The sequence below is a fragment of the Mastigoproctus giganteus genome, chromosome 4 (genome assembly GCF_048544385.1).
Source record: "Mastigoproctus giganteus isolate SK-2022 chromosome 4, ASM4854438v1, whole genome shotgun sequence".
In the NCBI taxonomy this organism is placed as follows: Eukaryota; Metazoa; Arthropoda; class Arachnida; order Uropygi; family Thelyphonidae; genus Mastigoproctus; species Mastigoproctus giganteus.
Window position 1 is genome coordinate 204,416,277 of NC_143578.1, and position 27,163 is coordinate 204,443,439.

Consider the following 27,163-nt stretch of genomic DNA (forward strand, 5'->3'; position numbering starts at 1 on the left):
AAAGAACTCTTTGCTGTTTTTCTTTGCATCCCTTGCCAAAGATTTCTCGTAATCTGCCTTCGCCTGCCTAACCTCCTTTGTAACTTGGTTACAGATCAACTTGTATCTATCATAGGCTTCTGTGTCATGTGTTAATTTGTATGTATCCCATGCATGTTTCCTCTCTGCCATATGCCTCATTAGTTCATCTGACATCCATTTAGGCCTAAACCTTGAACAATATTTCTTAGTTGGTATGTGAAGCCTAGTAGCTTCCAAGATAAGTTCTTTGAATGCTTCCCATTTTGCATTTGCTGTTGGTAACATCATCAGTTGGTCCCACTGTATAGAATTTAAATACTGTCTCAGTCCATCGTAGTCGCCTTTACGAAAGCAATAACCCTTCCCTTTACCCCTAATGGTAGTTACCTCTTTGAGTAAATCCCACTTCAGCACACTGTGATCACTGCCACCTAGTGGTTCATTTATCTGCAAATTCTTAATGCATGAAGAATCACTGCTGATAATCAAATCAAGAGTATTCCTCCCTCTAGTTGCCTCCCGAACATGCTGATGTAGAAAACAATCATCCAATAAATCCACAAAAGCCTTGCTGGTGTGTGAGTGACCAGCCCCCAAATTCCAGTCAATATCTGGGAAATTAAAATCTCCCATTATAAGACTCTCTGATTTACTGGCCCACTCTATTTCCCTGTACAGTTTCTTATTATACTCATCAGAGTCATTAGGCCTATAGCACACTCCTACTCTCAATTTTGATCTCCCAATGCTTAAGTCACACCAAACTGACTTGACACTGCACTGTCCAGCGATGTCCACTGGCTTCACTTCCTTGGATTTTATGTATTTCTTAACTAATTGCATAACCCCTCCTCCCTTCCTATCCAGTCTATCCTTTCTGTAGACGTTGTACTCCCCAAATTCCAGTTCTGCATTCCTTATATCTGTGTGACACCACGTCTCTGATATCCCAACAATATCTGCCTTTGATGTTTTGAGCAATACCTCAAATTCATCAAATTTATTTACTAAACTCCTGGCATTGGTGTACATGCAAGTATACATGCACCTATTTCTATTCTTAGCTACCCTAACACAACCCATATGTTTACTTGTACCGCAGTGACTCCCAGCAGTCTCTGAAATATCCTGCATCTTGTTTTTCAGGCTTCTGCTCATTCCAATAGAAGCAGTGCAAGAATCTCTTTCACCTCTGCCAGTGGCTACTGTTAATCTATTCGTCTTTGTCTCCCCCCAAGCTAGCAGTTTTCCGACCCACCTAACAGTGCTTCGATAGCATCAGCAAATATTCTTGCACCCTTTCTATTTAAGTGTATCCCATCCCTGTAGAAGCAATCTCTCCTGTTAACAAGTACAGTCCAGGCTGAAAAAAATTCTACCTCTTCAGCCTTGTACAATCTTTCCACGGCCGAATTGATCGACAAGGCTCTCATCATATACTCCCTCCTATCGTGTCTGGGCAGAATTGCAGACACTTTCAAATTCAACCCTATTTCACGGCTTTTTTTGAACAGTGACCTGTACTTGTTAAGCAATTCTGCCGGTCTCCTACTCTTCATATCATTAGTGCCAACGTGTACAAAATAAACATAATTGTACTTGTTTTGTGGTTTTTGTGTTTTTGATGACACTTTTTCCTTAAGTAAAAACAAAATTTTATATTTATTTTTGTACTGTTTTATGAAATAACATTAGTATTGCTAATATTAGGGTATTCTAGAAAAGTCAGGAGATAAAAATTATATTGGTTGCTGATTTATTGATTGGTCTCAGAAATCCCACTTTTTTCAGAAAAGTCCCAAGTTTTTCAACTTCAGAATTTTTGTCCCATTTTCATCCCTGAAAATCTACTCATTCTATGAATGAATCAATATTAGCAAAACTAATATTATTTCATAAACAGTACACAAATAAATATGTTATTTTGTTTGAAACACTCAAATGGTATGAAGCATGGCTCCATTTGTTTAGGGTGGGGTCATGAATAAATTCTTGAGGCGTTTGTTAAATTATTACAAACGTATTTACTTTTATGCATTTGTAATAATTTTAACTTTAATTCAAAATATTCAACTGTTATGGAATATTGTTATGCATTATATTGTTATGCATTATGTTATGCAGTATTTGTACCTGTAATGATCAATTTTTAATTGATCATTACAGGTACAAATATAATAATACTCAGGTAATGAGTATATAGATAAATAGTTTCAAATTTAATAATGGATAAAAAATACTTTATATTATTTATTCATTAATGTGTATATAGAAGATAGATAAATAATTAAATTACAGTCTGTCCCCGACATACGTAAGAGATATGTTCCAGGACTTCTTACGTAAGCCAATTTTATGTAACTCGTGAATAACTAATAAAATATTGCTGCTATATCCCTGATATGCCAAATTACAAAAACCACATAAGAATGAAGAAAAATTGTTATATACTATTACAATTAAAAACTTTATCTGGGGACACTGGTGAAGTAGCTGGAGTGGCACAAAAGAAAAGAAAACATAAAAGGAAGAAAAAATGCATGTTATTGTGCTGTAAAAACTGATATATATTTTGTACGCTGTGTAGGCTTTATAATGGCTACTAAGGGAATCACAACCAAAGTGTACATATTTAAGAAAATTTGTCTAAACCACACAATGAATCAAAGTCTATGCACTTTAGATGATGAACTGAAGATAACTTAAAACGAATTTGAAGCATTAAAAAGAGATAATAATCCGAAGGGGGGGTTTTTAGGCTGAGTAGAGATTAGGGAGATAGTACATGATATGAACTCTTCGATCTTCATCTTCGTGTACGTACAACGTCTTCAACGTGTACAACAATATTAAAAAGTGATATCTTTGTACATGTTGGCCCTAATGACATTAAGTGTAGAAGATCTGTGGATTTACTTTACTTAACTCAATATTGAAAAAAAGTCGTGAATTAGGGTTAAATTTGAAAGTGTCTGCAATCCTGCCCAGACACGATAGGAGGAGGGAGTATATGCCGAGAGCCTTGTCAATCAATTCGGCTCTGGAGAGAGAGAGATTGTGTAAGGCTCATGGGGTAGAATTTTTCTTAGCGTGGTCTGTGCTTGTTAACAGGAGAGATTGCTTCTACAGGTATGGGATACACTTAAATAGAAAAGGTGCAAGAATATTTGCTGATGCTATCGATGCAATGTTACGTGTGTCAGAAAACTGCTAGCTTTGGGGGAGAGATTCACAGACTAATAGATTAACAATAGCCACAGGCAGAGGTGGAAGTGATTCTTGCACTGCTTCTGTTGGAATGAGCAACACCCGGAAAGCAGTTGCTGTGATTCCAAGAACTGCTGGGAGTCATGAAACAAGTAAATACATGGGCTGTGTTAGAGTAACTAAGAGTAAGAACAGGTGCATGTATACAGTACTTGAATGTACACCAATGCTAGGAGTATAGTAAATAAATTTGATGAATTTGAAGTGCTGGTCAAGACATCAAAGGTGGATATTGTTGGGATATCAGAGACATGGTGTCACACAGATATAAGCAGAGCAGAATTGGAATTTGGAGAGTAGAATCTGTACAGAAAGCATAGACAGGATAGGAAGGGAGGAGGGGTTATGCTGTTAGTTAAAAAACGCATAAAATCTAAGGAAGTGCATCCAATTGACATTGGTGGACAATGCATTGTTGAGTCAGTTTGGTGTGACATAAGCACTGGGAAAGCAAAAATGAGGGTAGCAGTTTGTTATAGGCCTAATGACTCTGATAAGTACAATAAACAATTATATAGAGAGGTAGAGTGGGCCAGTAAATCAGAGCATTTTATAATGGGGGATTTTAACTTCCCAGACATTGACTTGAACTTGTGGGTTGGTTATTCGCACACTAGCAAGGCTTTTGTGGATTTATTGGATGATTGTTTTCTACAGCAGCATGTCAGACAGCAACCAGAGGAAGTAACACTCTTAATTTGATTATCAGCAGTGATTATTCATGTATGAAGAATTTACAGGTAAAGGAACTACTAGGTGGCAGTGATCACGGTGTACTGATGTGGGATTTACTTAAAGATGTAACTGCCATCAAGGGTAAAGGGAAGGGCTTTTGCTTTCATAAAGGTGACTACAGGAGACAGTTTTTAAATTCTATACAGTGGGATCAACTGATGATGTTACTAACTTTGAATTCTAAATGGGAAGCATTCAAGGAAATAATCTTGGAAGCTACTAGGTTTTTGTTCCAACCAAGAAATACTACTCTAGGTTTTGGCCCAAATGGATGTCAGATGAACTGATGAGACTGATTTTTCTTCTATGCCACAAGTGGCATAGAAGAAAAATGCATTGGATGCATATAAAGTATCAGATAATACAGAAGCCTATGGCAGATATAAGCTAGTTTGTAATCAAGTCACAAAGGAGGTTAGACAAGCGAAGGCAGATTATGAAAAATCTTTGACAAAGGGTGCAAAGAAAAACAGCAAAGACTTCTTTACTTATACAGGGTGTTTCAAAAAATGATGGTCAATAATTTAAAGGTGAAAAGTACAAACTAAAATAAGCAAAAAAGTCCCAGTGAACAATGGGCCACAAATGAACCATTTTTCAAGATAATGCACATTTTCTGTTAAGATCCGCCATTGACTATCAGCAGTGATTATTCATGTATGAAGAATTTACAAGCACTCTGGGAGGTACTCTGTATGCTGAGACCTTGTACATGCTGGATATGGTAGGGGTACAGTAATTGGCAATGTAAAATTCCCTACACACTGCTATGACAGTACACACACTTGCAGAGCAACCCTCCTTGTTAAAATTCCTGGATTTTGTTCTATTCTTTTTAACACCCTTTTGTCAACATCAGGTGTTATGCTTTTGGCTGTACCTGCTTGTACTCCATGTGCGAAACACCCATATTCTCTGAGGCGTTGATGTACCCTGATGAATGTGCGCCTGTTGGGCTGCCATCGGCGGGGAAATGCTTCTTGGTACAAACGTGCAGCCTCGACTGCGCTGCCATTGGCTTTACCATACATGAAGTGCATATCCGTATACTCTTTGTTGCTGTTGAGGGCTGATGACCCTCCTATGTGTGAGTCGTGTCGTACAATTCTAACGATCAGACACCTTTTAATTGACTGTCCAGATTTTAGCAGCACCCGTTTTACCGCTTTTAATCATCTGACTGAGCCTTATACACTCAGTCAGATTTTATCCGACAATGACAATGTGTCTGCGATTTTTAGCTTTTTGAAAGCAATAAAGGTTTTTAATCGTATTTAAAATTTATATGTTGTTGTTATGTCTTTTATTGATTTATCTTTTTTATATATTTATTTTTAGATCTGGACATGGCGGCCTAATTAATTAGGTCACTGAGATGTTAAATTTTTACCTGGTCTTGGCGCATTATAGCCCTAGCTGTTAATGCGCCAATAAAATCGAAATCAAATCTTTGTTGCTGTAACCTCTTTCCATGTTGACTATCCTTTGACAAGTACCAGTATGCCTGCTATGTCTCAGAGCATTGTGAAAGGGGAAAGGGAGAAAATGAGCATAACCTAACCCAAACAAACAAGTCAGTGGCGGAACCCAACTCTGTACAGTTCACCTTGTCAGTGGTGGATCCCAACTAAAAATGTGAATATCTCGAAAACGATTCACTTAAGGACCCATGTTTACTAGGCTTTTCTTGCATATTGTAGTCTGTACAGTTGACCTTTAAATTATTGACCATCACTTTTGAAACACCCTGTATAAATTCTAAAAGGAAGGGGATGAATCAGATTGATCTACTTGATATCAGTGGTTTGACTGTAGATGATCATTCTCAGATAGCCGCCAAACTAAATGAGTATTTTGCATCTATATTCACACATGAGGAGTTATTCAAGGAGGAGAAGGCCAGATGTTTATCAAACTAAACAGGGAGTTAAAGATTTTGCAATAATGAGAGAAAAGTGGAGGAGAAATTGTTGAAGTTAAAGATAAAGGCACCTGGGGTGGATGGATCTATCCAGTTATATTAAAGGTGGCAGCAAAGGAAGTAAGCAAACCCTTAGCCATAATATGAAAGTGTCCTTTGACTCAGGGGAAGTCCTCACGGACTTCATATGTACAAATGTATCTCCAATTCACAAAGGGGGATCAAAGGATGACATGACTAAATACATACCTGTTAGTTTAACTCGTGTTTCAGGGAAAATAATGAAGTCACTGGTTAAAGAAGCACTGCGGAATTGTCTAGACCAGGAGTTCCCAACCTTTTTTTGCTTGTGGACCCCCCCCCCCCGAGTCCTAACTTTACGTATGTGGACCCCCCCCTTCCCCAAGTCCTAACTTTACGTATGTGGACCCCCATATATGCATATGTAATATTCCTAAATGAAATGTTTATTTCTAGGTTAGTAATAGCTAATAATTAAACAATTCCAATATAATATAAAAAATGTAAATTATAAATTTTGAAAATTTTAATTGATAAAACTGAAACACATTTTTACTTGTAATGACAGAATTAGTAAAAAAAAAAAATTAAAAAAAATACTATTTTAAACAACATATATAAATTTATTCCTAAGGCTATTAAATAGGATCCCATTAAATACACCCTACTAATGAGATCCTTGTGGCTGATGTTTTGATATTAGCATTTTAATATCTGGCTCCAATTTTGTGAAAGTCAGACGAAGATCACCTCTTTTTACTATATCAAGTTGATTACGATTTTTTGGTAACAACTGTGTTACACGACTAAAGCCAGATTCCACAAGATAAGATGATGGGAAAACAATGACATACATTTTAGCTTTCTCCCATAAAAGCAGATATTTACATGCAATGTCACTATTCTTCCATACATCATGCTTTCCTTTTTTGAATAGACTTCGGACTGTCTGATCAGACTGCAATTCAGCAAGTTCCTCTTGTAAATCAATTTCAACATCAGCAACATTTACCTCAAATGGAATCAGCACCCAATCTGGGATGTTCAGTTCTAGTAGGTCCTTGAACCAAACTTGCATGTCTTCATAAATTTTTTTTTAAATGATCAACATACACAACACAATCATCATCTTTTAAATCACTGCTAACTGAAGCAAGGTTTGGAAACTGGTCAAATGCACTATGTGAGATATTAAGACTGTACAATTTGAGTTTTCCTAGGAATGCATTAATGGCTTCTTTGCTAGATATTAAATCACAATTATGGCCTTGCTGCAGTTTATTAAGAGAATTCAGTTTTTCAAACACACTAAAATATGTCTGTTTTCATGGCAACCAACTGTTTTCCAATCTCCTTTTTGTTTATAAATGATACAATACTGTCCCAAAGGACGATGAAGCAACGAAGACAACTGCCTTTAGATAACCATCGCACCTCTGTATGCAGTACAAGACAGTCAAATCCTTCTTCATTTTCATCACAAAATTTGTGAAAGAGACGATCTTAAAGAGCATTAGCCTTAATGATGTTGGCAGCTTTTATTACAAGAGTTAAGACTACATGAAGACGTCCACTCAATCTCTTCGCCACCAGATGTTGGCGGTGAATCACGCAATGTATGCAAAATACTTTTGGCAATGCATTTTTTAAACGAGTAATAAACCCTCTGTACCTACCGACCATGGAAGGAGCGCCATGAGTAGCACAAGCCATTAAATTTTCGAAAATAAGACTCTGCTTCCTTAAATATTGTTTCGCCTTTAGTATCTGTTTTGAGGAATCTTGCAAAAAGCATTTCCTCTCTGAGTTGATTATCATCCATACATCTTACATATGCCAATAAAAGTGCTTCATTGCCCATCAAAATTGATTCATCGAGTTGCATTGCAAACTGTTTCACTCGTAATTGAGCAATAAGTTGATTTTCTACTTCTTCACACATTTCATCAATGTGTCTGGATATTGTGTTATTGCTCAAAGGAAGGTTATCGGTAATTTCATTACAACTGATATCGAAGGCAAGATGACAGTTTCACCAGTGCTATGTGGCTTTCCAGATTTTGCTATTATTTTGCTGATTTCATATGATTCTAATAAACCGCTATCTTTATTGCTTGCTTGTTTACTAAAAATCTGATCCAATTTGTTTCTTCCTTGAAAATTGTCTCGTAGTTTTCGCATTTATTAGGAAATACTCCACTGATTTATTTTTCTTTTCGCTGTGCCTTGTCTCCAAATGGTGACAAAGCTTACTTGGCTTCATGCTGTCATTAGATAGCACTGTCATGCATATAAGACACATTGGTTTTGTGATATTCTCTGGTGATTCAATAAAACCATACGACAGATATTCAGTCAAATATTGTCTTGTTTTCTTCTTTGCATGAGCCATTGGTAATCTGAAAACAATGATAATATTATTAACCTCAAATATTTAATGTTGGAAATGCTTGTAGGTACTAATGGAAATATAGTTCACTAGAACAATAACGTTCAATAACATAAACAATAGATTTCACCACGACGATGCCGATTACTCACTATAGAATGAAATGACTGCCTCTGACTGACTGACTCTTTCTAGATTATTCGGTGCTTAAATAATGTTTTCTTCTTCGAGAATTTTCTATGGAAAGAAATTTTTTTTTGTGTCAACTAAAGAAGGTTCCAGAAAATACGAGTATCTTCTAACTGCGAATTTCTGTACTTTTCTATGACATTAGTTTATTTTGTTATTATTATTTTTATTTAACAAATTATTTTATTTATAATATTTTATTATGAACCCCTTAGCTCATATTATGGACCCCCGAAATACAATTTTTTTCTTGTGGACCCCCTCAAAGCTTCTATGGACCCTGGTTGGGAAACTGTGGTCTAGACCGTGGGTTCTCAACGGATCGATATTGCCCCCAAGGGGACGAAAATTGGTGTTTGGGGGGGGACGAAAAAACCATGGCCCACCAAATTTCAACCCTACCTGATGAAATCTTATTCCTTAATATTTTATTTCTGTCATTGGGTTTTCTTTTCCCCTGAGACAACTGATTTTTAACATATAGGTATATTATATTTGGAGTGAGTGAGAAATTTTGATAAAAGGAAGATAGTGGGATTCATTTATTCAACCATCTTTGCTTTTTATAGGCATTAAATGCTTAAGTGATCTCATAGGTAATGTCTCTGCAATCTTTGGCATTTGCTCCTTTCCGACAGCTGCGACCTTGGCAGCAGCATGGTGGGCATGGTTTATTTATGTATTCTTTTGTTTCATTGTTTTTTTTTTTTGTTTCATATGAGGCATGGATGGGATGAGGAAATGTTTGTCTATTGTTTCTACTTTTTAAGCCAATTTAGTATTGATTGATTGTTTCCTTGTGGAAGTTTATTTTTGATCCACAGTGCTTTTGTGAGTGACATGGGCTCTGAGAGTTAAATAAAAATGGTTTATATTTTATTATTTAATTCTTTATATTTATTCAACCCATCAGCAATCATGTCAAGTGCTGAAAAGAAAAAAGTGTCGACAGTATCTGGATGAATATCTAACTTATGGTTTTATCGAAAGCCTATTCGTCTCAAGACACCCATATGTCTTATGTGTAATAGTTCTTTTTCAAATGAGGCTATGAAACTATCAGGCCTTTTAGATCACTTAAAAAGGAAAACATCCTGATAAAGTTGGTAAACATATCGAATATTTTAAAAATTTAAAATAGAATTTTGAACAACATGACATTGTATTTTCCTTATTTATTAAGAACACACACAAACAAATTATGGTGGAATAATTGCATCTTATAAAATTGCCGAAATCATTGCAAAAACTGATATTGCTCATACAGTTGCTGAGACTGTTATATGACTCACATTAGAGACTGTAATTTCAACAGATTCATCAAAATCCTTCCAGTATTTTAAAAGTATTGCCATTGAGCAACGATTCAATTTTCGAAGGCAAATCAATGAGATGTCAGTTAACATTGAAGAGCAGCTAATTGACAAACTAAAAACGAGAAATTTTCTATTCAGATTGATGAATCAATAGTTACTGAAAATAACACCCTTCTAATGACATACGTTTATCATTTTGATGATGATTGTAAATTGGAAGAAGAGAGGTTGTTTGTAAAATCTATAGAAAGTGACTGTACTGGAGCATCCATTTTTGCTGCTGTAAAAACATTGTTTGATGAAAAACAAGTACCATTGGAAAATTTGGTATCTTGTGCAACTGATGGTCCTAACTCCATAGTTGGAAGACATAAAGGTTTTATAGCCCACCTAAAGGAAATATGTCCCACAGTTCTTGAAATATACATTGTGCCCTGACATCATCTGGTTGCAAAAAATATTAGTCCAGTTCTTTATCAATCTTTCAGTATATTTTTTAAAACCATCAATAAAATAAAGTCACAGCAAATATGATAGTCTTTTCAGAAAATTTTGTGTTGAAGAATGGTACGTGAGGCTTCTTTTATATACAGAAATCAGATGGTTTTGTAAAGGAAACTGTCTAACAAGATTTGTAAAACCATTTTTGATACGATAATTAGTTTTTTTTTGGAAAGTGAAGGAGGACACAGATTTAGCAAAGGAGATCAGCAAACACAAAAACAACATATACTATATGGCTTGGATTTTTCGAAAATTTAATGAAGTATCACTTCAACTTCAGGGGAAATTAATTATGTTTGTAGACTGCAAATGCATATTAAAAGCCTTCACTGAAATACTGGAACTATTTGAAAGCAATTTAATTAGAAAACAATTTCATGGTATGCAAGAGGTAGCTGAAATCAATGAATCCCTCACCGAGAATGATCTTAAGAATTATTCAGGTCATTTGTGTTCTTTAAAAGGTGGAATGAAAAATTGATTTTCAGATTTATTTTCTTTTGAAGTGAACCCATGGATGTAAGATCCAATTGGATGTGATACCGGATCTGCTAGTGAGGAATTCAAAAAGAACTCATTGAATTAAAATGTAATGAATAATGCAAATATAAATTCGAAAAAGTGGAATGGCTGAGTTGTGGGGATCAAAACCAACTAAACTTCTTCATCATTCTTATCTTTATCTGAAATATCTAAGCACTTCTTTGTTTTCCAACATCTTATATGGTTGTAAGTGGTTTTAGTTCAGTAAATAAAATATTAAAAAAAGGAAAGAAACAGAATTTATATATGTTCAAGAGGAGACATTAGAATTAAATTTATGAATATCATGCCGAACATTGAACTTTTAGCTAAGAAGCATCGGGCTCAGAGATCCCATTGAATAAAAAGAGTAAGTATGTAGTATTTTCTTGTTTAAAATTTCAGGGGGGCAGTTAGGAAAAATATTGTCTAAAAAAGCTCTTTAGGGGCCGATAATTAAAAAAAGGTTGAGAAACACTGATCTAGACAAGACTGTAGTTATAGCTCAGACATAGGCGCCTCCGTAGCCAGGTGGGAAGGAGCAGCAGTGCATAGCACACGCTTCTTGATTAGACCAGAGTTCGAGCCTGTCACCACCAAATACGGAGGATGCGGAAAGGTCAGGGAATGACCACCGCATATCCCGGAGCAATATGGCCTTAATTGCTAATGCTCCTAAAAACCAAATAACATAACATAACAGCTCAGACATAGCTTGGGTTTGTTAAGGGAAAGTCTTGTCTGACCAATTTGATTGGATACTATGATGTGGTCACAAAGGAACTGAATGTCAAAAAAAATTTTGATATATACTTGGATTTCAGGAAAGTTTTTGATTCTGTTGCACATGGAAGACTACTCTACAGATTGGAGCAGTATAGCATTAAGGACAAGTTGCTACAATGGATAAAAGGATGAGGTTGAGTGGGAGAAGACAGAGTGGTAATCAATGGACAACTCTCTTTGTGGACCAATGTTATTAGTGGTTTGCCCCCAGGGTTCGTTGTTGGGCCTACTGTTTTATTATTATTATTATTATTATTATTAGCCATATGGTGCAGCATAAGCCTCAGGCTTATGCTGCACCAGCCAAAAAAAAATTCTGAATTACCCCGAGAGAGAGAGAGAGAGAGAGAGAGAGAGAGAGAGAGAGAGAGAGAGAGAGGGAGGGGTAGGTAGGTAGGTAGGTAGGTAAGTAGGTAGGTAGGTAGGTAGAAGGGAATCACCAAGAAAGAGAAGAATGATGGTATCCAGTTCAGGAGGAACGCAAAGTACTGCATATGGGTAGCAGTAACCACAGAGAAATGTACCAACTGTGTGGTACTACACTCAGGGAAGTGGAAAGCAAAAAAAGACCTGGGGATAATTGTGCAGTCAGATATGAAGTTTTCTGAGCAGTGCAGATAGGCTCCAGAATAGGTCACGGGGTCTTGATGATATACAGGAATTTTGCTGGCCCAGATAAGGAGGTGATTATCCCCTTCTATAAGGCAATGGTCAGGCCACACCTTGAGTGCTGTGTACAGATCTGGAAGCCTCATTTTAGGAAGGATGTAGAGTTGCTAGAATGAGTACAGAGAAGTGGAACAAGACTTTAATGTTAACAAAGGGTTGCTCTTACGAAGAAAGGCTTAAGTTGTGCAAATTTCAGCACCTTGAGATTAAGTTTTGATTTGATTTGGTAGTTGTTGGCGCATCGGCTTCTGTGGCCATATTGCACCTCCCAAGGTTTTTGCAGTACTTTGATCCAAGCCCGAGGCGGGAATCGAACCCGCGACCTTTGGGTTGCCGGGTAGGTACTTTACCCACTCGGCTAGCCCGGTCGGCCTTGAGATTAGGCACCTGCGAGGTGATCTGATTGAGGTGTCTAAGTCCTTGAATGGATTGAACAAGCTCAATGCTACGATTCTTCCTCTTGCTCAGATTACAAATCTGAGGGGGCATAAATTGAAATTGAGGAAAGACAGTTGTCAAATAGATGTGCAGAAATTTGCCTTTAGCCAGCGAGTAGTTGATTGTTGGAACAAACTTCCATCTGTCGTTGTGGAAGTTGATAGCTTAAATAAATTCAAGGAAGAAGTGGGCAAAGTGCTGGAGTGAATGGATAGGTGAAATGGGAAGGTTTTTTTTTTTCTTTTTTCTTTTTGGCTGATGCTTTCTTGCATCATGTGCCTCTACTAATGCTAATTTGTTTTGTATACTTTTTTTCCTCTTCATAAATTTTGCAATAAGCCGATAAGCAATCTTGGAACTTTTCTTTCTATTTTCAAGAAACTTTTGGTGTTTTCATCCATTTCATCAAACATAGAGAGACCTTTGTGAATTTTAGAAAACACTTCTGTCATTTCCTTTAATTTGAACTGCTTCTTTGCACATTCAACAACACGGTTGAATGTACAGAGTTGGATTTGCCAAATCCAACTCTTTGCACATTCAACTGGGCTAGGTTTTCTGTTGTTAAATCTTCACCTCTTTCATCCACAAGATTGTCAACATCCTCATCCTCCAGGACAGCTGCAACTCCTGGGCTTAGTTTGCAATTTCTTTGGTTACAGAAGACATCAGCTTATCTTTGTTGAGAACTTCGTTGTTATGCTTGGAATGTTTTAGCAGTTTTTTCCAAACTCTGCTCACACAAGTTGTCACATCATTCCAGCCTCTTGAAATGTTACATATTCCATCAAGAAATGTTCAGTGCTGATGGGATTCTTCCTCTTGCTCAAAATAATTGCCTGAAAGGGCATAAATTCAAATTGAGGAAAGACAGTTGTAGGATAGATGTGCAGAAGTTTGCCTTTAGCCAGTGGGTGATTGATTGCTGGAATAAACTTCCATCTGTCGTTGTAAAAGTTGATAGCTAAACAGATTCAAGGCAGAACTAGACAAACATTTGGAGTGAGTGGATGGGTAAAATGAGAAGGGGGGTGTTTTTTTTTTGATTGATGCTATATAAGCTTGCTTTCTTGCATCATGTGCCCTTGCTAATGCTAATGGATGTTAAACATCTTCCCAATTTGCTGCAGATCCATCTTCCCTTGCTGTGTTGCATTTACATCCTCAGAAAATATTGTCTGCATTTTTTTACAAGAAAGGATAACCTCATCCACATTAAATATTTGTTGCGGCAAATAACCACCACTTCTTATAATCTCATCTAATTTGCACTTGATAATACCATCTGCATTTGACACTACACTTATTGCAACGTTATGATATCCGCTTCTCTTAAGAGAACCTCTCAAACCAACCATGACTTTCAACAAGGGTGGTTTCAGTATCATCGCTTTTCTTAAGATCCTCAAAAATGGCACATACCCTTGCTTTGATGGGGTGGAGGCTTATAGTAGTAATAGTAATAGTAGTAGTGGCATGTGATGCAAGAAAGCAAATGTACGAGCTTATGCAGCATCAGCCAAAAAAAAAAAAAAAAAAAAATTACACCATTCCCTCCAAATGCCTGTCCAGTTCCTCCTTAAATTTATTCAACCTGTCAACTTCCACAACGACAGATGGAAGTTTGTTCCAACAATTAACCACCTGCTGGCCAAAGGCAAATTTCCGCACATCTAATCTTCATCTGTCTTTTCTTAATTTGAATTTATGCCCCCTTAGGTTCGTAATCTGAACAAGTGGAAGGATCCCATCAGAATTCAGCGTGCTGAACCCATTCAAGGCCTTATACACCTCAATCAGATCACCGCGCAGGTGCCTAGTCTCCAGCCACTGCAATTTGCAGAACTTAAGCCTCTCTTGATAAGAGGATCCCTTCATTCCCCTCACCAATCTTGTTGCCCTTCTCTGTACACGCTCAAGTAAATCTACATCCTTCCTAAAATGAGGCCTCCAGACCTGTACGTAATACTCAAGGCGTGGCCTGACCATTGCCTTATACAGAGGGATAATCACCTTCTTTTCCCTTCTAGCAAAATTCCTATATATCATTGACAAAACCCCATGACCTGCCCTGGCAGCCTGTCCGCATTGCTTAGAAAACTTCATATCTGCCTGCACAATTACTCCCAGGTCTTTTTCATTTTCTACCACCTTAAGTGTAGTACCACACAGTTGGTACGTTTCTCTGGGGTTACTTCTACCCAAATGCAGTACTTTGCATTTGTCAAGGTTAAACTTCAGTTGCCACTTCTTAGCCCATCTGCCCAAATTATCTAGATCCTGTTGCAGTAGCACACTGCCATTACTGTCATTAACAACCCTGCCAACCTTTGTATCATCTGCAAACTTCGACACTAAGCCTGATATACCTTCATCAATATCATTGATAAATATACAAAACAACAGTGGACCCAACACCGAACCCTGTGGGACTCCACTAATAACGTTAGTCCAAGAAGAGCAGCACCCATTGATTACCACCCTCTGTCTTTTCCCACTTAACCATCCTTTTATCCATTGTAGCAACTTACCCTTAATACCATTCTGCTCCAATTTGTACAATAGTCTTCCATGCGCAACAGTGTCAAAAGCTTTCCTGAAATCCAAATATATGATATGAAAATTTTTTTTTGCATCCAGTTCCTTTGTAACCACATCATAATATCCTATCAAATTTGTCAGACAAGACTTTCCCTTAACAAACCCATGCTGTTTCTGAATTATTGCTGCAGTCTTGTCTAGATGATCCTGCAATGCATCTTTAACCAGCGACTCCTTTATTTTACCCGGAACAGAAGTTAAACTAACTGGTCTGTAATTACCCGTGTCACCCTTCGATCACCCTTTGTGAATTGGGGATACATTTGCACATCTCCAGTCCGTGGGAACCTCCCCTGAGTCCAAGGATGCTCTCATAATTATGGCCAAGGGTTTGCTTAGTTGCTTTGCCGCCTCCTTTATATAACTGGATAGATCCCATCCCCCCCAGGTGCTTTTCTTACGTTTAACTTCAACAGTTTCTCTTCCACTTTGCTCTCAGTTATTACAAAATCATTAAGTATCCTGCTACAATTTGATAACCTTCTGCCATTTTCGAACCTTAATAATTCCTCACGTGTGAATGTAGATGCAAAATACTCATTCAGTTTGTTTGCTATCTGAGCAGGATCATCCACAGTCGAACCATCGATGTCAAGTGAACCAATCAGATTCATCCCCTTCCTTTTAGAGTTTATATAGTAAAGAAATCCTTGCTGTTTTTATTAGCATCTTTTGCCAAGGATTTCTTGTAATTTGCCTTCGCCTGCCTAACCTCCTTTGTAACTTGGTTACAGATGAACTTGTAGCTATCATAGCCTTCTGTGTCATGTGTTAAATTTGTATGCATCATATATAGGCTTAAGGCATGTTTTTGGATCTGGTCTTCCATCACATAAATAAATAACTTTTTCATCTCACTCAGTAGTCCTGTTCTAGCCTTGGTTATTATAGTTGACTTCATTGTCTTCGATTCCTTCACCGCTTCACTTATTCTGTCTTTGTTCTTTTTATTGTGTTCATTGTTGTTACTGACAAATCTAAAGTACATGCAATACTCATTGATGTTTGATTATTTTCATACATCCTTATTATTTTAATTTTCTGATCCAAATCGGTTGATTTCCTTTTCTTGGTAGATTTACTAGTACCACTGTAACTATTCTCTCAGGTGGCACCAAGATAATGGTCAAAATGAAATTTTCTTTAAAGAACTTCACAGGGTTAAGTTACAAGAGATGCTGTCACACTTACGACATGTGTGAGAAGGGTGCACTACACAATAATAGTTTGACACGAAATTGTTGAAAATGGTACAACAATGTGAATTTCTACTTTACCATACTAACCTGAGGGTAACAAATATTACATACAAAATGCAAACAAAAGCTTGCACTTTGCTCTAAAAGAAAACTGAACTACTACAATCCAGAAATAAAGGAAGGAAAGGATGTAGAGACGAAGGGCTAGAGTGTAATTCTCCAAAGAAATAGCCAATGGGACACAGTCCTTGTGGCTTGAACATTGTGGGGTTTCTCTGAAGTGCTTCGATGTAGTTCACCTGTCTCAAACACATGTCGAATATTTCTTCAATATTTTTAAAGCAAAAAAGTGAAATGTTAACTCTAGTTATTTACCTAGATTCTAGTTATGCTGCAGGTTATTATCCAACATAGTTTGTGTGGGAACGAAAATAAAAACTTAGAAAATAAATAGTTATTGTTCGTTCATTCGACTTCACTCTTAAAAATTATACAGAAAGTTAGTATCCTTACCATTTTACCAAAAAAAGTTACGCAAGTCCAAAGTTACGTAAGTAACTTTGGACTTGCGTAACTTTTTTTGCGTAACTTTTTTTGCGTAACTTTTTTGCGTAACTTTTTTGCGTAACTTTTTTTGCGTAACTTTTTTGCGTAACTTTTGGACTTGCGTAACTTTTTTTGGACTTTGCGTAACTTTTTTAAGCAAGTCCAAAGTTACGTAAGTAACTTTGGACTTGCTTAAATTTTTAACTGTATTTATTAAATAAAATAAATAATTAATTTGGCTAAGGTAAAGAAGCATGGGAAACGTCTGGAAACTTTTTAGCAGTCAAACATGTTTCCCAGTACCACAGCTTCTCCCTGCATTCTCAGTAAACAAATGGTGCGGTTATCAGTAATGGCAGTAGAAGTCGATAACGATGTATTGATTAGTTTTTTCTTATTATTAAAAGCGGATTATTGGAGTTCATGAGTGGGCTGAAATTTACTTATGGGTACACCCTCCAGACTGCCTCAGTCTTAGGGTGTTTATCCCCCTTCCCGCTGTGTTAACCCGATATGAAAACAACTTCTACTGTGTGTGTTATTGGTAGTTGCAGTAGAAGTCGTTTTCTCATTGGGTTAAAACAGCAGGAAGGGGGAATAAACACCCTAAGACTGGGGCAGTCTGGAGGGTGTACCCATAAGTAAATTTCAGCCGCGAAGGCATTACACTCATGAACTCCATTGATCTGCTTTTAATAATGAGAAAAAACTGATCAATACATCATTATCAACTTCTACTGCCACTACTGATAACACACACCATCTGTTTACCGAGAATGCAGGGAGAAGCTGTGGTACTGGGAAACATGTTTGACCGCTAAAAGTTTCCCCTGGTTCTCGTGTTGGCTTTCTTTACCTTCGCCATTAATTTAATTAAATAATAGATAAATAGAACTTTGAGTGTATAGCAGATTGATTCATTTTTATATTTTAAAAATTTTTCAGATGGAATTTCACAGCGATATATGCGAAATCTTCAGGTTTGTGCATTTATTAATTAAAAAAGATACTTTTGTTTGTGTTTATGTTCCCGTTTTTGTGTACAAAAAATTGTTATTGTTGCTTTCATGGATATTGCATTACATAGAAGTAACTGTGGAAATAGTGCTCTGTGAAAGCATTGGTTTTAATTTAGGTCAGAAATGATCCTTGGAAAGTTCCAGTTTTGGGATATGATTGTTATGGCAAGGCATTTGTGGCGCCTCCGTAGCCAGGTGGGAAGGAGCAGCAGTGCATAGCACACACTTCTTGATTAGACCGGGGTTCGAGCCCATCACCACCAAATACGGAGGATGCGGAAAGGTCAGGGAATGACCACTGCAGCAACATGGCCTTAGTTGCTAATGCTCCTAAAAACCAAACAACAAACAAGCAAGGCATTTGCATGTGCGAAAAATTCAAGCATTGTTATTATACAGAGGATTTTTTTATAATATGCACTACATGGAAAACATTAATTGGTTGATTTTCATCCACCTTATTAAAAAGTAGCTTGAGCACATTATTTTAGCATTGATACAGATGAGTTTTTCCTTTGTCTTATAAACCCTTTTCCTGTACTCATGAACAGAGAAAATAACCGTGTTTAAGTTAAAATTACTGGACAACATGTTAAACACATGAATACAAATTTGAAGAATTTTGCAATCCACTATACAGTCAGTTCTGTTATAACATGGTACCTGTGTTCCTAAAAATCTCCATGTTATGGTATTCCACACATTAAAAACAACAGGGCTTATGGGAAAAATAGGGATAGGGGTAGAGCACTCCAAAAAAAAAAGTTGAGTCTGGTAAGTAAAACACTAAAAAAAGTTAGAAACCTAATAACATAGGTTTAAACATCTTAAATTTCTAATAAATAAGTAAATATTACATAAATATAGTACTTTACCTTGACAAGATATGAGGTTTGCTTGATTGATATTTCTGTTCACTGACATTTTCTTTTTTTTTGGATTGTAAAATTTAAATTATTAAAAAAGATATGCAATCAATAATGACGAACATGGGACGCACAAATTGCAGAAATGAGACAAGTTTATGAAGCTTAAAAAATAGGAATGAAGAGAGGATTCTGAAAATTTAATTATGTTTTTTATATGATTGAAGATTTCATGGAAGGGGAAACTCATTTCACCATAATAACGTAAAAACCCATAGAATTCCAGCTATTAGTATTATCGCAAATGCAGTAAGATAGAGTTTACTACCCATTTATAATTAGATTGCACTAACTGAAAAGCCCAATAAACTGGAAACTGCAAATTGTTTTTATTGTTTTATGGTAGTGACCTCCAAAAATAGGCTCCTCTGCTCACTCTATCATGCCTCATGAAATTTCTGTTTGAACAGAAAAATGTGAGCTCCTGCAAACATGAGTTGGCCTACAATATCACATTATCTTGTGAATACAGTGAATGACAACAGCATGTCTCCGACCAAAATGGGAAATATAGCTCTTACACATTTGACGTTTGACATTTTTTAAACTTCTTAAACTTGTATATGTTGCTGCACAAGTTGCTACGTTCAGCTTAGTGCCTGGTTTTGCATTCATATGCTGTTACTCGCAGACGAAATCATACATGAGCCAACACGAAAATCGCGTTATACTTGCATTGTTCCCTAATACTATAATCAAAAACTAAATGCAACTAGGCATAATATCATAGGAGCTTGAAATTATCTATTTAATATCAGTGTAAATACACCACAGATAGCTCTTAAAGAGAAAATAACGAAAGTAGTGAAAAAGGCATAATTTCATCTGTATCTCACATTGTAATCATCCTTCCCGAGTTACCATCCTTCCTTCACGATCCTTCACGAGAAACAGTGCAGTCTGGATGGTGGTGGGTACCACCATCCAGACTGCACTGTTTCTAGGCTTGTTGGCCTTGTGGGTGGGATGAATCACAATGTGAGATAAAGATGAAATGATGCCTTTTTTCACTACTTTCAAAGTTTTCTCTTGAAGAGCTATCTGTGGTTATTAGGAAACAATCTATCCAATGTTAAATAGATTGTTTCCTAATATATCAGTCACATTGGAGCAAACTCGCATTGCTAAAATGCGTGTTATATCAGAACTGACTGCAATCGAATGGACAAATTTTGATACAATTAATGGATTTCAAAGTGTAGTTCAGCCACATATAAATAACGTAAATCATCTGGGTTATTTATTTGTAACATTAACATCAATATTACGTATATTGATATCAGTATTAAATAACATCAGGATTAAAGTTTGTGGGTGCCTTTTATTGAACTCTTAATATATTATAAAATCCGATTTAAAACAGATTTACACTATGTGTAATTAGTTCAAGTATTGATCTGCTATTTTAACATCTGATTTTGAATGTTTCAGGTGTATTGTTTTATTTTTATGAATTATTTTACCTTATACCTTGTACATTATATTCACAAATTTATAAAGTATTATGTAATAATATTTTTTACATTCTGCATTCAGGCGGAACTTATTTGGTTGTAACAAAGCTTATTACAATAGAGCCTTTTGGAGGAAACTGAAAGTTAGCCACTGATGCAACTTATAAGAATGTTTGATTTTGAAATTCCTTGTGGATATCGTTTCCAAGTACAAATTCTCGAACATCAGCAGCTTCACTAAAGGTTACAGTTCCTTCTTCAATTGTGGACAATCACTGTAAATTGAAGCCTGAACTTTATCCACTAGCTTATTTTCTTTAGATAATTTTAAGATGCCATGGGTAAGTGGAGTTTGGCTGGGCTGAGATTTCTTCATTTGAAGTAGGGAAGATACTATTTTTATGTTCCTCAAGTGCTCTCAATGAACAGCCTGCTTACCACACCCCATATGTAGACTAAGGTCATTAGCTGTTGTTGAGAGTAGGTTTGAGGATGCATTTCTGTCTCTTCATCCTCTTTATTTACTATCATTAGATTAACTTATAAGAATGATTTGAAGATGGTAAATAAAGAGGAGGATGAAGAGATAGAGATGTGTCCCCAAGCTTCAACAGCTCATGGACTTAGTCTATGTGTAGGTGTTTTGTAAGCAGACTGGTTAAGTTAAAGCAGAACTTAAAAATATTAATTTCTCTACTTTGAAGAAAAAATCTCAGCCCAGCCAAATTCCACCTTTTTTTTTTTTATGAAACCCCAAACACAAGAGGTATTAGAACCTATAGTACTTAGTACCGTGCTTGGGTTGGAGGTTCAGAAGACGAGAGAAGATATTTGTTGACATTAGACTTGAACTTCTGTAGACTAATTTTCAGGAAAGACATATGAAGGAAGGTTGTTCCAGAAAATGGCAGTTGAATAAATAAATGAGGAAGATGAAAAGTTGGTTCTGTGAGTTTGAAGTTGGACGGTAAATGGATGTTGGCTGGTGGCGGCACATGTTCGGACTGTTTTGAAAGAGAGAGCGGGAATTATAGAAGCCAATTCAGAAGAACAGTGTCCATGGAAGTATCTGTAGAAAAGGCATGCAGCAGAAACAGTATGTCTATGAGACAGCGAATGGAGACTCTGTTAAAGACGAGTCATTAATTAACCTAACTGCCTTCTTCTGAATGGAATTTAGAAGCCTGAGAGAGGTTTTGGGGACACTGCCCCAGACGTGGGAACAATATTCCATGGTAGGGCAGATTTGCGATTTGTACAGAGTGCACAGCTGTTTGGAAGAAAAGTAACGCTGAGAGCGAAAGAGAAAACCAAGTTTTTTAGATGCTGAGGAAGCAGTATTTGTAATGTGCTTGTGCCAAGAGAGACTATAAGTCAGGGTAATCCCCAAAAGAGATATATCAACTTGCCTAGAAATAGGAGTGTCACCAAAGATAAGCATAGGAGCAGAAGAATCCTTTTTTGCGAGATATAAGACAAGACAGTTTTAGAAGGAATGAAATCAGCTAAGTTGTCTTTGCCCCACTGGTGAATTACCTGGAGATCGGCATTTAAGGAATTGGTAGCGGATATTCAAGAAGTTGAAGCTGATTGAGCAGGACAAGGTTTCTCAAAATGGAAAGTGGAATGCAATGTGCCATCACTGGCAAAACTATGGATAGGATTGCCAGTCAATGCAAGAAGGTCATTAATTATACCCAGGGACTCACATCTGGTGAGTATGGGCTTGGCACACCCAGGGTCCTGAGCTGGATATCATCATTCTTCTCTTTCCTTGGTGATTCCCTTCTTACTCTTGTTTGCTCTCTCTCTCTCTCTCTCTCTCTCTCTCTCTCTCTCTCTCTCTCTCTCTCTCTCTCTCTCTCTCTCTCTCAGGGTAACTTAGAATTTTTTTTTTTTTTTTTTTGGCTGGTGCAGCAAAAGCTTCAAGCTTCCTTGCACCATATGGCTAATAATAATAATAATAATACAAGAAGAAAAGAGTGGGGGAAAGAACTAAATCTTTGGGGACACCAGTATTAGTGGAGAAGTTAGAAGACAGAGAGCCATCTACCATCACCCTCAGTGAGCGATCAGAGAGAAAACTGGATAACCAATTACAAAAAACAGTTGGCAAACCATAAGATGGAATCATGTTTAGAAGACCTTTATGCCAAACATGATCGAAAGTCTTTGAGATGTCAAGAGCTTGTGTTTCACCGAACTTTTCCATTGGATTTGTACATTAAATGGGTAACATAAGCGAGAATATCACCAGTGGATCGACACTGACAGAATCCATACTGGTGATCGTTGATCAGACAGAAGGTTTCTAGGTAGTTTAAGAGTTGGCGATTAATTGATTTCTCCATTACTTTAGCAAGAGTAGAAGTAATTGCAAGGAAGGAAAAACACCTTTGGAATAAGAAAGTGAAAAAATGTGGCAAAGAATAGGAGTAAGTTCAGGAGTACAGGTTTTGTGAACAAGTGGAGAAATACCATTAGGACCTGGAGCTTTCTTAGCCTCAACATTTGTCAAAATTCTTCTGACATCCTTATGGCAGAAGACCACAGGAGACATTGAATGGAGGATGTTGGGAATGGTGGGAGGTGTTTTACCAAGATCATTAATACATGAGTTGGAAGAAAAATGGGATGCTAGCAGGTTAGCTTTATCCTTGGCTGAAGTGACAACAGAACCATCTGGTTTTGACAGAGGTGGGAGCAGAGAGGGCAAAAGTTGCTGCCATAGCTTTGGAAAGAGACCAGAATGCTCGGCTGCCATTAGGGCAGAAATAAGTTTTCTACTCTTAGCCTGTTCAAAATCTAGTTTGGACTGATTTTCATTTTTTGGACAGAAAACGAAACTGAAGAATAGGAAACAAGTCAATTACGATATGCAACATTCTTCTCCTGAACGGCCTTAGCACATATATTGGAAAACCAAGGTTTGGATAAAGAAAGAGATTTTAAAGTGGAGTGTGGGATCATCATCATCATCAGCCATTTTCAATCCACTGCAGGATGAAGGCCTCTCCAGCAACTTTCCAGTTCCTTCTGTTTTGAGCACTGGCCATCCATTTACTACTCAAAAACTCATGAATTTCATCTATCCATCTCCGCCTTTGTCTTCCAGGTTTTCTTCTAGCCCCTCTTGGGTACCATTCTGTTATTTTCTTAGTCCATCTGTCATCATGTCTTCGAGCTATGTGTCCTGCCCAAGACCATTTTAGTTCTTTAGTTTTGATAAGAATGTCCTTTACTTGAGTTTGCTGCCTAATCCATGTGTTTCTCTTCTTATCTAACAGTCTGATTCCCAATATAATTCGTTCCATTCTTCGCTGTGTAGTTCTTAGCTTCTCTTCCATTCTTTTGGTGAGTGCCCAAGTTTCACTTCCATAAGTCGTGGTGGGGAGTATACATTGATTCATTATTTTACGTTTCAGACAAACTGGGATATTGCTCTTCAGTATGTGGCTATATTTCCTGAATGCCATCCATCCAAAATTTATTCTTCTCTTGACTTCCAGCCATTTATCATTATTACAGCTAATAACTTGTCCCAGATAAGTATATGACTCCACCTTTTCAATTACTGCTCCTTCAATCATTATTTCCCTTTCCGTGGCATACTTGTTCATCATTACTTTTGTTTTATCCATATTCATCTTTAGTCCAAAATCCTTACTACTGTGCATAACTGATTAAGATTTTCCTCTAATTCTTTGGGATCGTGGCTTATGACCACAATGTCATCTGCAAATCGTAAATGGTTTAGGTACTCTCCGTTCACATTGACTCCTTTCTGCGACCAGTCTAATCTTCTGAAAGCTTCCTCAAGGGCAGCAGTAAACAGCTTCGGAGATATTGTGTCTCCTTGTCGAACTCCTTTCTCGATTTTAAATTTGCTACTGTCTTTGTCTAGTCTAATAAAGGATGTGCACTCTCATATATTTTCTTCAAAATCATAATATATGGAGTATCTATGCCTTGTCTTTCCAGTGCCCGAAACATTGCCTTATGCTGTATGGAGTCAAATGCCTTTTCATAATCCACAAATGCCAGGCATAATGGTGTTTTATATTCATTTGCTTTCTCCATTAGCTGTGATATTACGTGAAGGTGATCCATAGTTGAGAATCCTGTCCTAAAGCCAGCTTGCTCTTTCGGTTGATTCTCATCAAGTATTCTTTCTAATCTGTTAGTAATGACCCTTGTGAACAACTTGTAGATATGGGATAACAAGCTAATTGGTCTATAATTTCCAATTTCTGATTTATCTCCTTTCTTATGCAGCAAAACTATGACTGCATTATTCCACTGCTTAGGCATCACACCTTTTCTAATGCACTTTGTGAAGAGCCTTGCCAGTTTTTGTGTTATGTCTCTTCCTCCCAATTTTAACAACTCTACAGTAACTTCATCTTCCCCCGGGGCTTTCCGATTCTTCATTTTCTTCAATGCATGTTCTACCTCATCAGGAAGAATATCGGGTATGTCGTATGTGTTGCTACTTTGCAATCCATGTTCCCCACTGCTGGTATCATTCCCTCGCTCCTTGTATAATTCTCTATAGTAGTCTTCTGCTATTTGAATTATGCCTTCTCTGCTGTTTATAAGTACACCATCGCTATTCTTCAGTTTCAGTATCATTTGTCTTTCTGTATTACTGCTCATGGCTGCTGATTTAAATCCTTTGTTTTCCCTTAATGCTTGTTCTACTTTTCTTGTGTTAAATCTTCTTATGTCCTCTCTGAGTCTCTTTCTAATGGCTTTGCATAACTTAGTATACTCAATTTTCTCCCTGTCAGTGTTTTTCTTGCTCTTCATTTGTCGTCTTCGGTTCATCATGACAAGTGTTTCTTGACTAATTTTTTCTTCTTTGGATTTCTGTTTCCCTATAGGTTTTTTGGGCTTTATCACTTTCAGAAAGTTGTAATATCCCTCGTCGATATCTTGGTCCTGAGCAGTCTGCAGAAGCTCAAACTTGTTCTTAAGTTCCAGTACATACTGCTTTTTCTCCTCCTCTGTTATTTCAAAGACCTTTGTATTATTCACTCGAGTCAGTTTTTTCCTTTCCTTTCCTACATCTATATCAAGTGTATATCTCACCATTCTGTGATCACTTCCAACATTTACCTTATTCAGGACGGTAACATCATTCACAATATATCTTCTGTTAGTGAGGATGAAGTCGATTTCATTAGTTGTTAATCCATTTGGACTCTTCCATGTCCACTTTCTGTTCACCCTTTTCTTGAAAAAAGTGTTCATTACTGACAGTCCTTGAGATTCTGCAAATTCCACAAGTCTTTCACCTCTTTTATTTCTTTCACCAATTCCAAAATTTCCTATAGTTCCTCTTTCTGCGCTGTTTTGCCTTTTTCCAACCTTAGCATTGAAGTCCCCCATAATAATAGTGTAGTGGGTTTTCTGCTCATCTAGAAGACTCTCAATTTCAGTGTACATTTCTTCAACCTCTTCATCATCATGGCTCGATGTTGGTGCATAAATCATTATAATCTTTAGCTTGTACCTCTTAGAAATCTTGAGTATTAGTCTTGACACCCTTGGTGATGTACTTTTGAATTCCAAAATGTTGTTTTTTAAATCTTTATGGACCAGAAACCCAACTCCACCTTCACTCCTTTCACTGTTTCCATTGGTGTACAGCAGATTTCCACTTGATAGACTTATAAGTGACTCATTTCTTCTTCTTGTTTCAGCCAAACCGATGATATTCCAATTCACATTTTCTAATTCCTTTTCCAGCTCTAATATCCTGTCTTCACCGATGAGTGATCGTACGTTATAACAGGCCAAGTTCAATTTCCGTGCATGGCAGCCTGGTCGTACCCAGAGATTCTTAGCACCCTCTGCTTCCACTCTGATCCTCTCGCTGCCGTAAGAGGGAGAGTGAAAGCTGCTGGGGACTGAGGGCCATTTGTATTGTTGTGCTCTCATTGCTGGAGGGTTTGGTCTTTTCCTCTTCACGCTGACCAGGCGTCTTGAAGAGAACCACTCTACACGTTCGTTGCCACCTAAGTGACGTAACAGGGCTTACCATCGAGAAGGTGTGCATGAGTGGATTTTAGGGAGGCAGGCCAACCGGACTTCTCCTAAATCTTCTGTAATAGAGAGATATTGGATCCATCAGTGTTTTAGGCTGAGTGTGGGATAAAGGATTCCATTCCTGTAAGAATAATTTCACTGACACAATCTGAGCAAACGTTGACATCAGAAGTTTTGAAACAGGAGTCCAACCAAGGAAAAGAAGAAAAATCTCACAGGTCATCCCATTTTGCATTCTTGTAATACCATCAACATGCTGTTGGGAATAGCCATGAGATAAATGCTCCATTGGAGAAGAGACAATCACAAAGTTGTGATCTGAGGTGCCTAAAGGATCACTCTCTTCGGCCGTGTACTTAGAAGGGTTGCTTGCGAGAAAGAGATCAACCGTGTTGGCTGTATGGTTAGGATTGTCTGGTATTCCTGTAGGTAAATGAACAATCTGTGCAAGGTTATTAGTAATTGCAAAAGCCTCAAAATCTCGACCAGCTAAGTCGGTGTGACTAGAAAACGGAAGGCAGCTGGAGTTGGGAACAATAAAATCACCAAAAAAAATTACCCGACTGTTAGGAAAGTTGGACTGTAGTAG

General features: G+C 37.2%; 1 protein-coding gene across 1 annotated transcript in view; it reads left to right on the forward strand.

The window, feature by feature from the left end:
* Pbp95 (proximal sequence element A Pbp95) overlaps positions 1-27,163 on the forward strand; it is a 542,864-nt gene that overhangs the window by 14,278 nt on the left and 501,423 nt on the right. Inside the window, exon 2 of the mRNA XM_090372002.1 lies at positions 18,070-18,104. Coding sequence (XP_090228128.1) covers positions 18,070-18,104 — 35 coding nt within the window. The remainder of the gene's footprint in view (positions 1-18,069; positions 18,105-27,163) is intronic.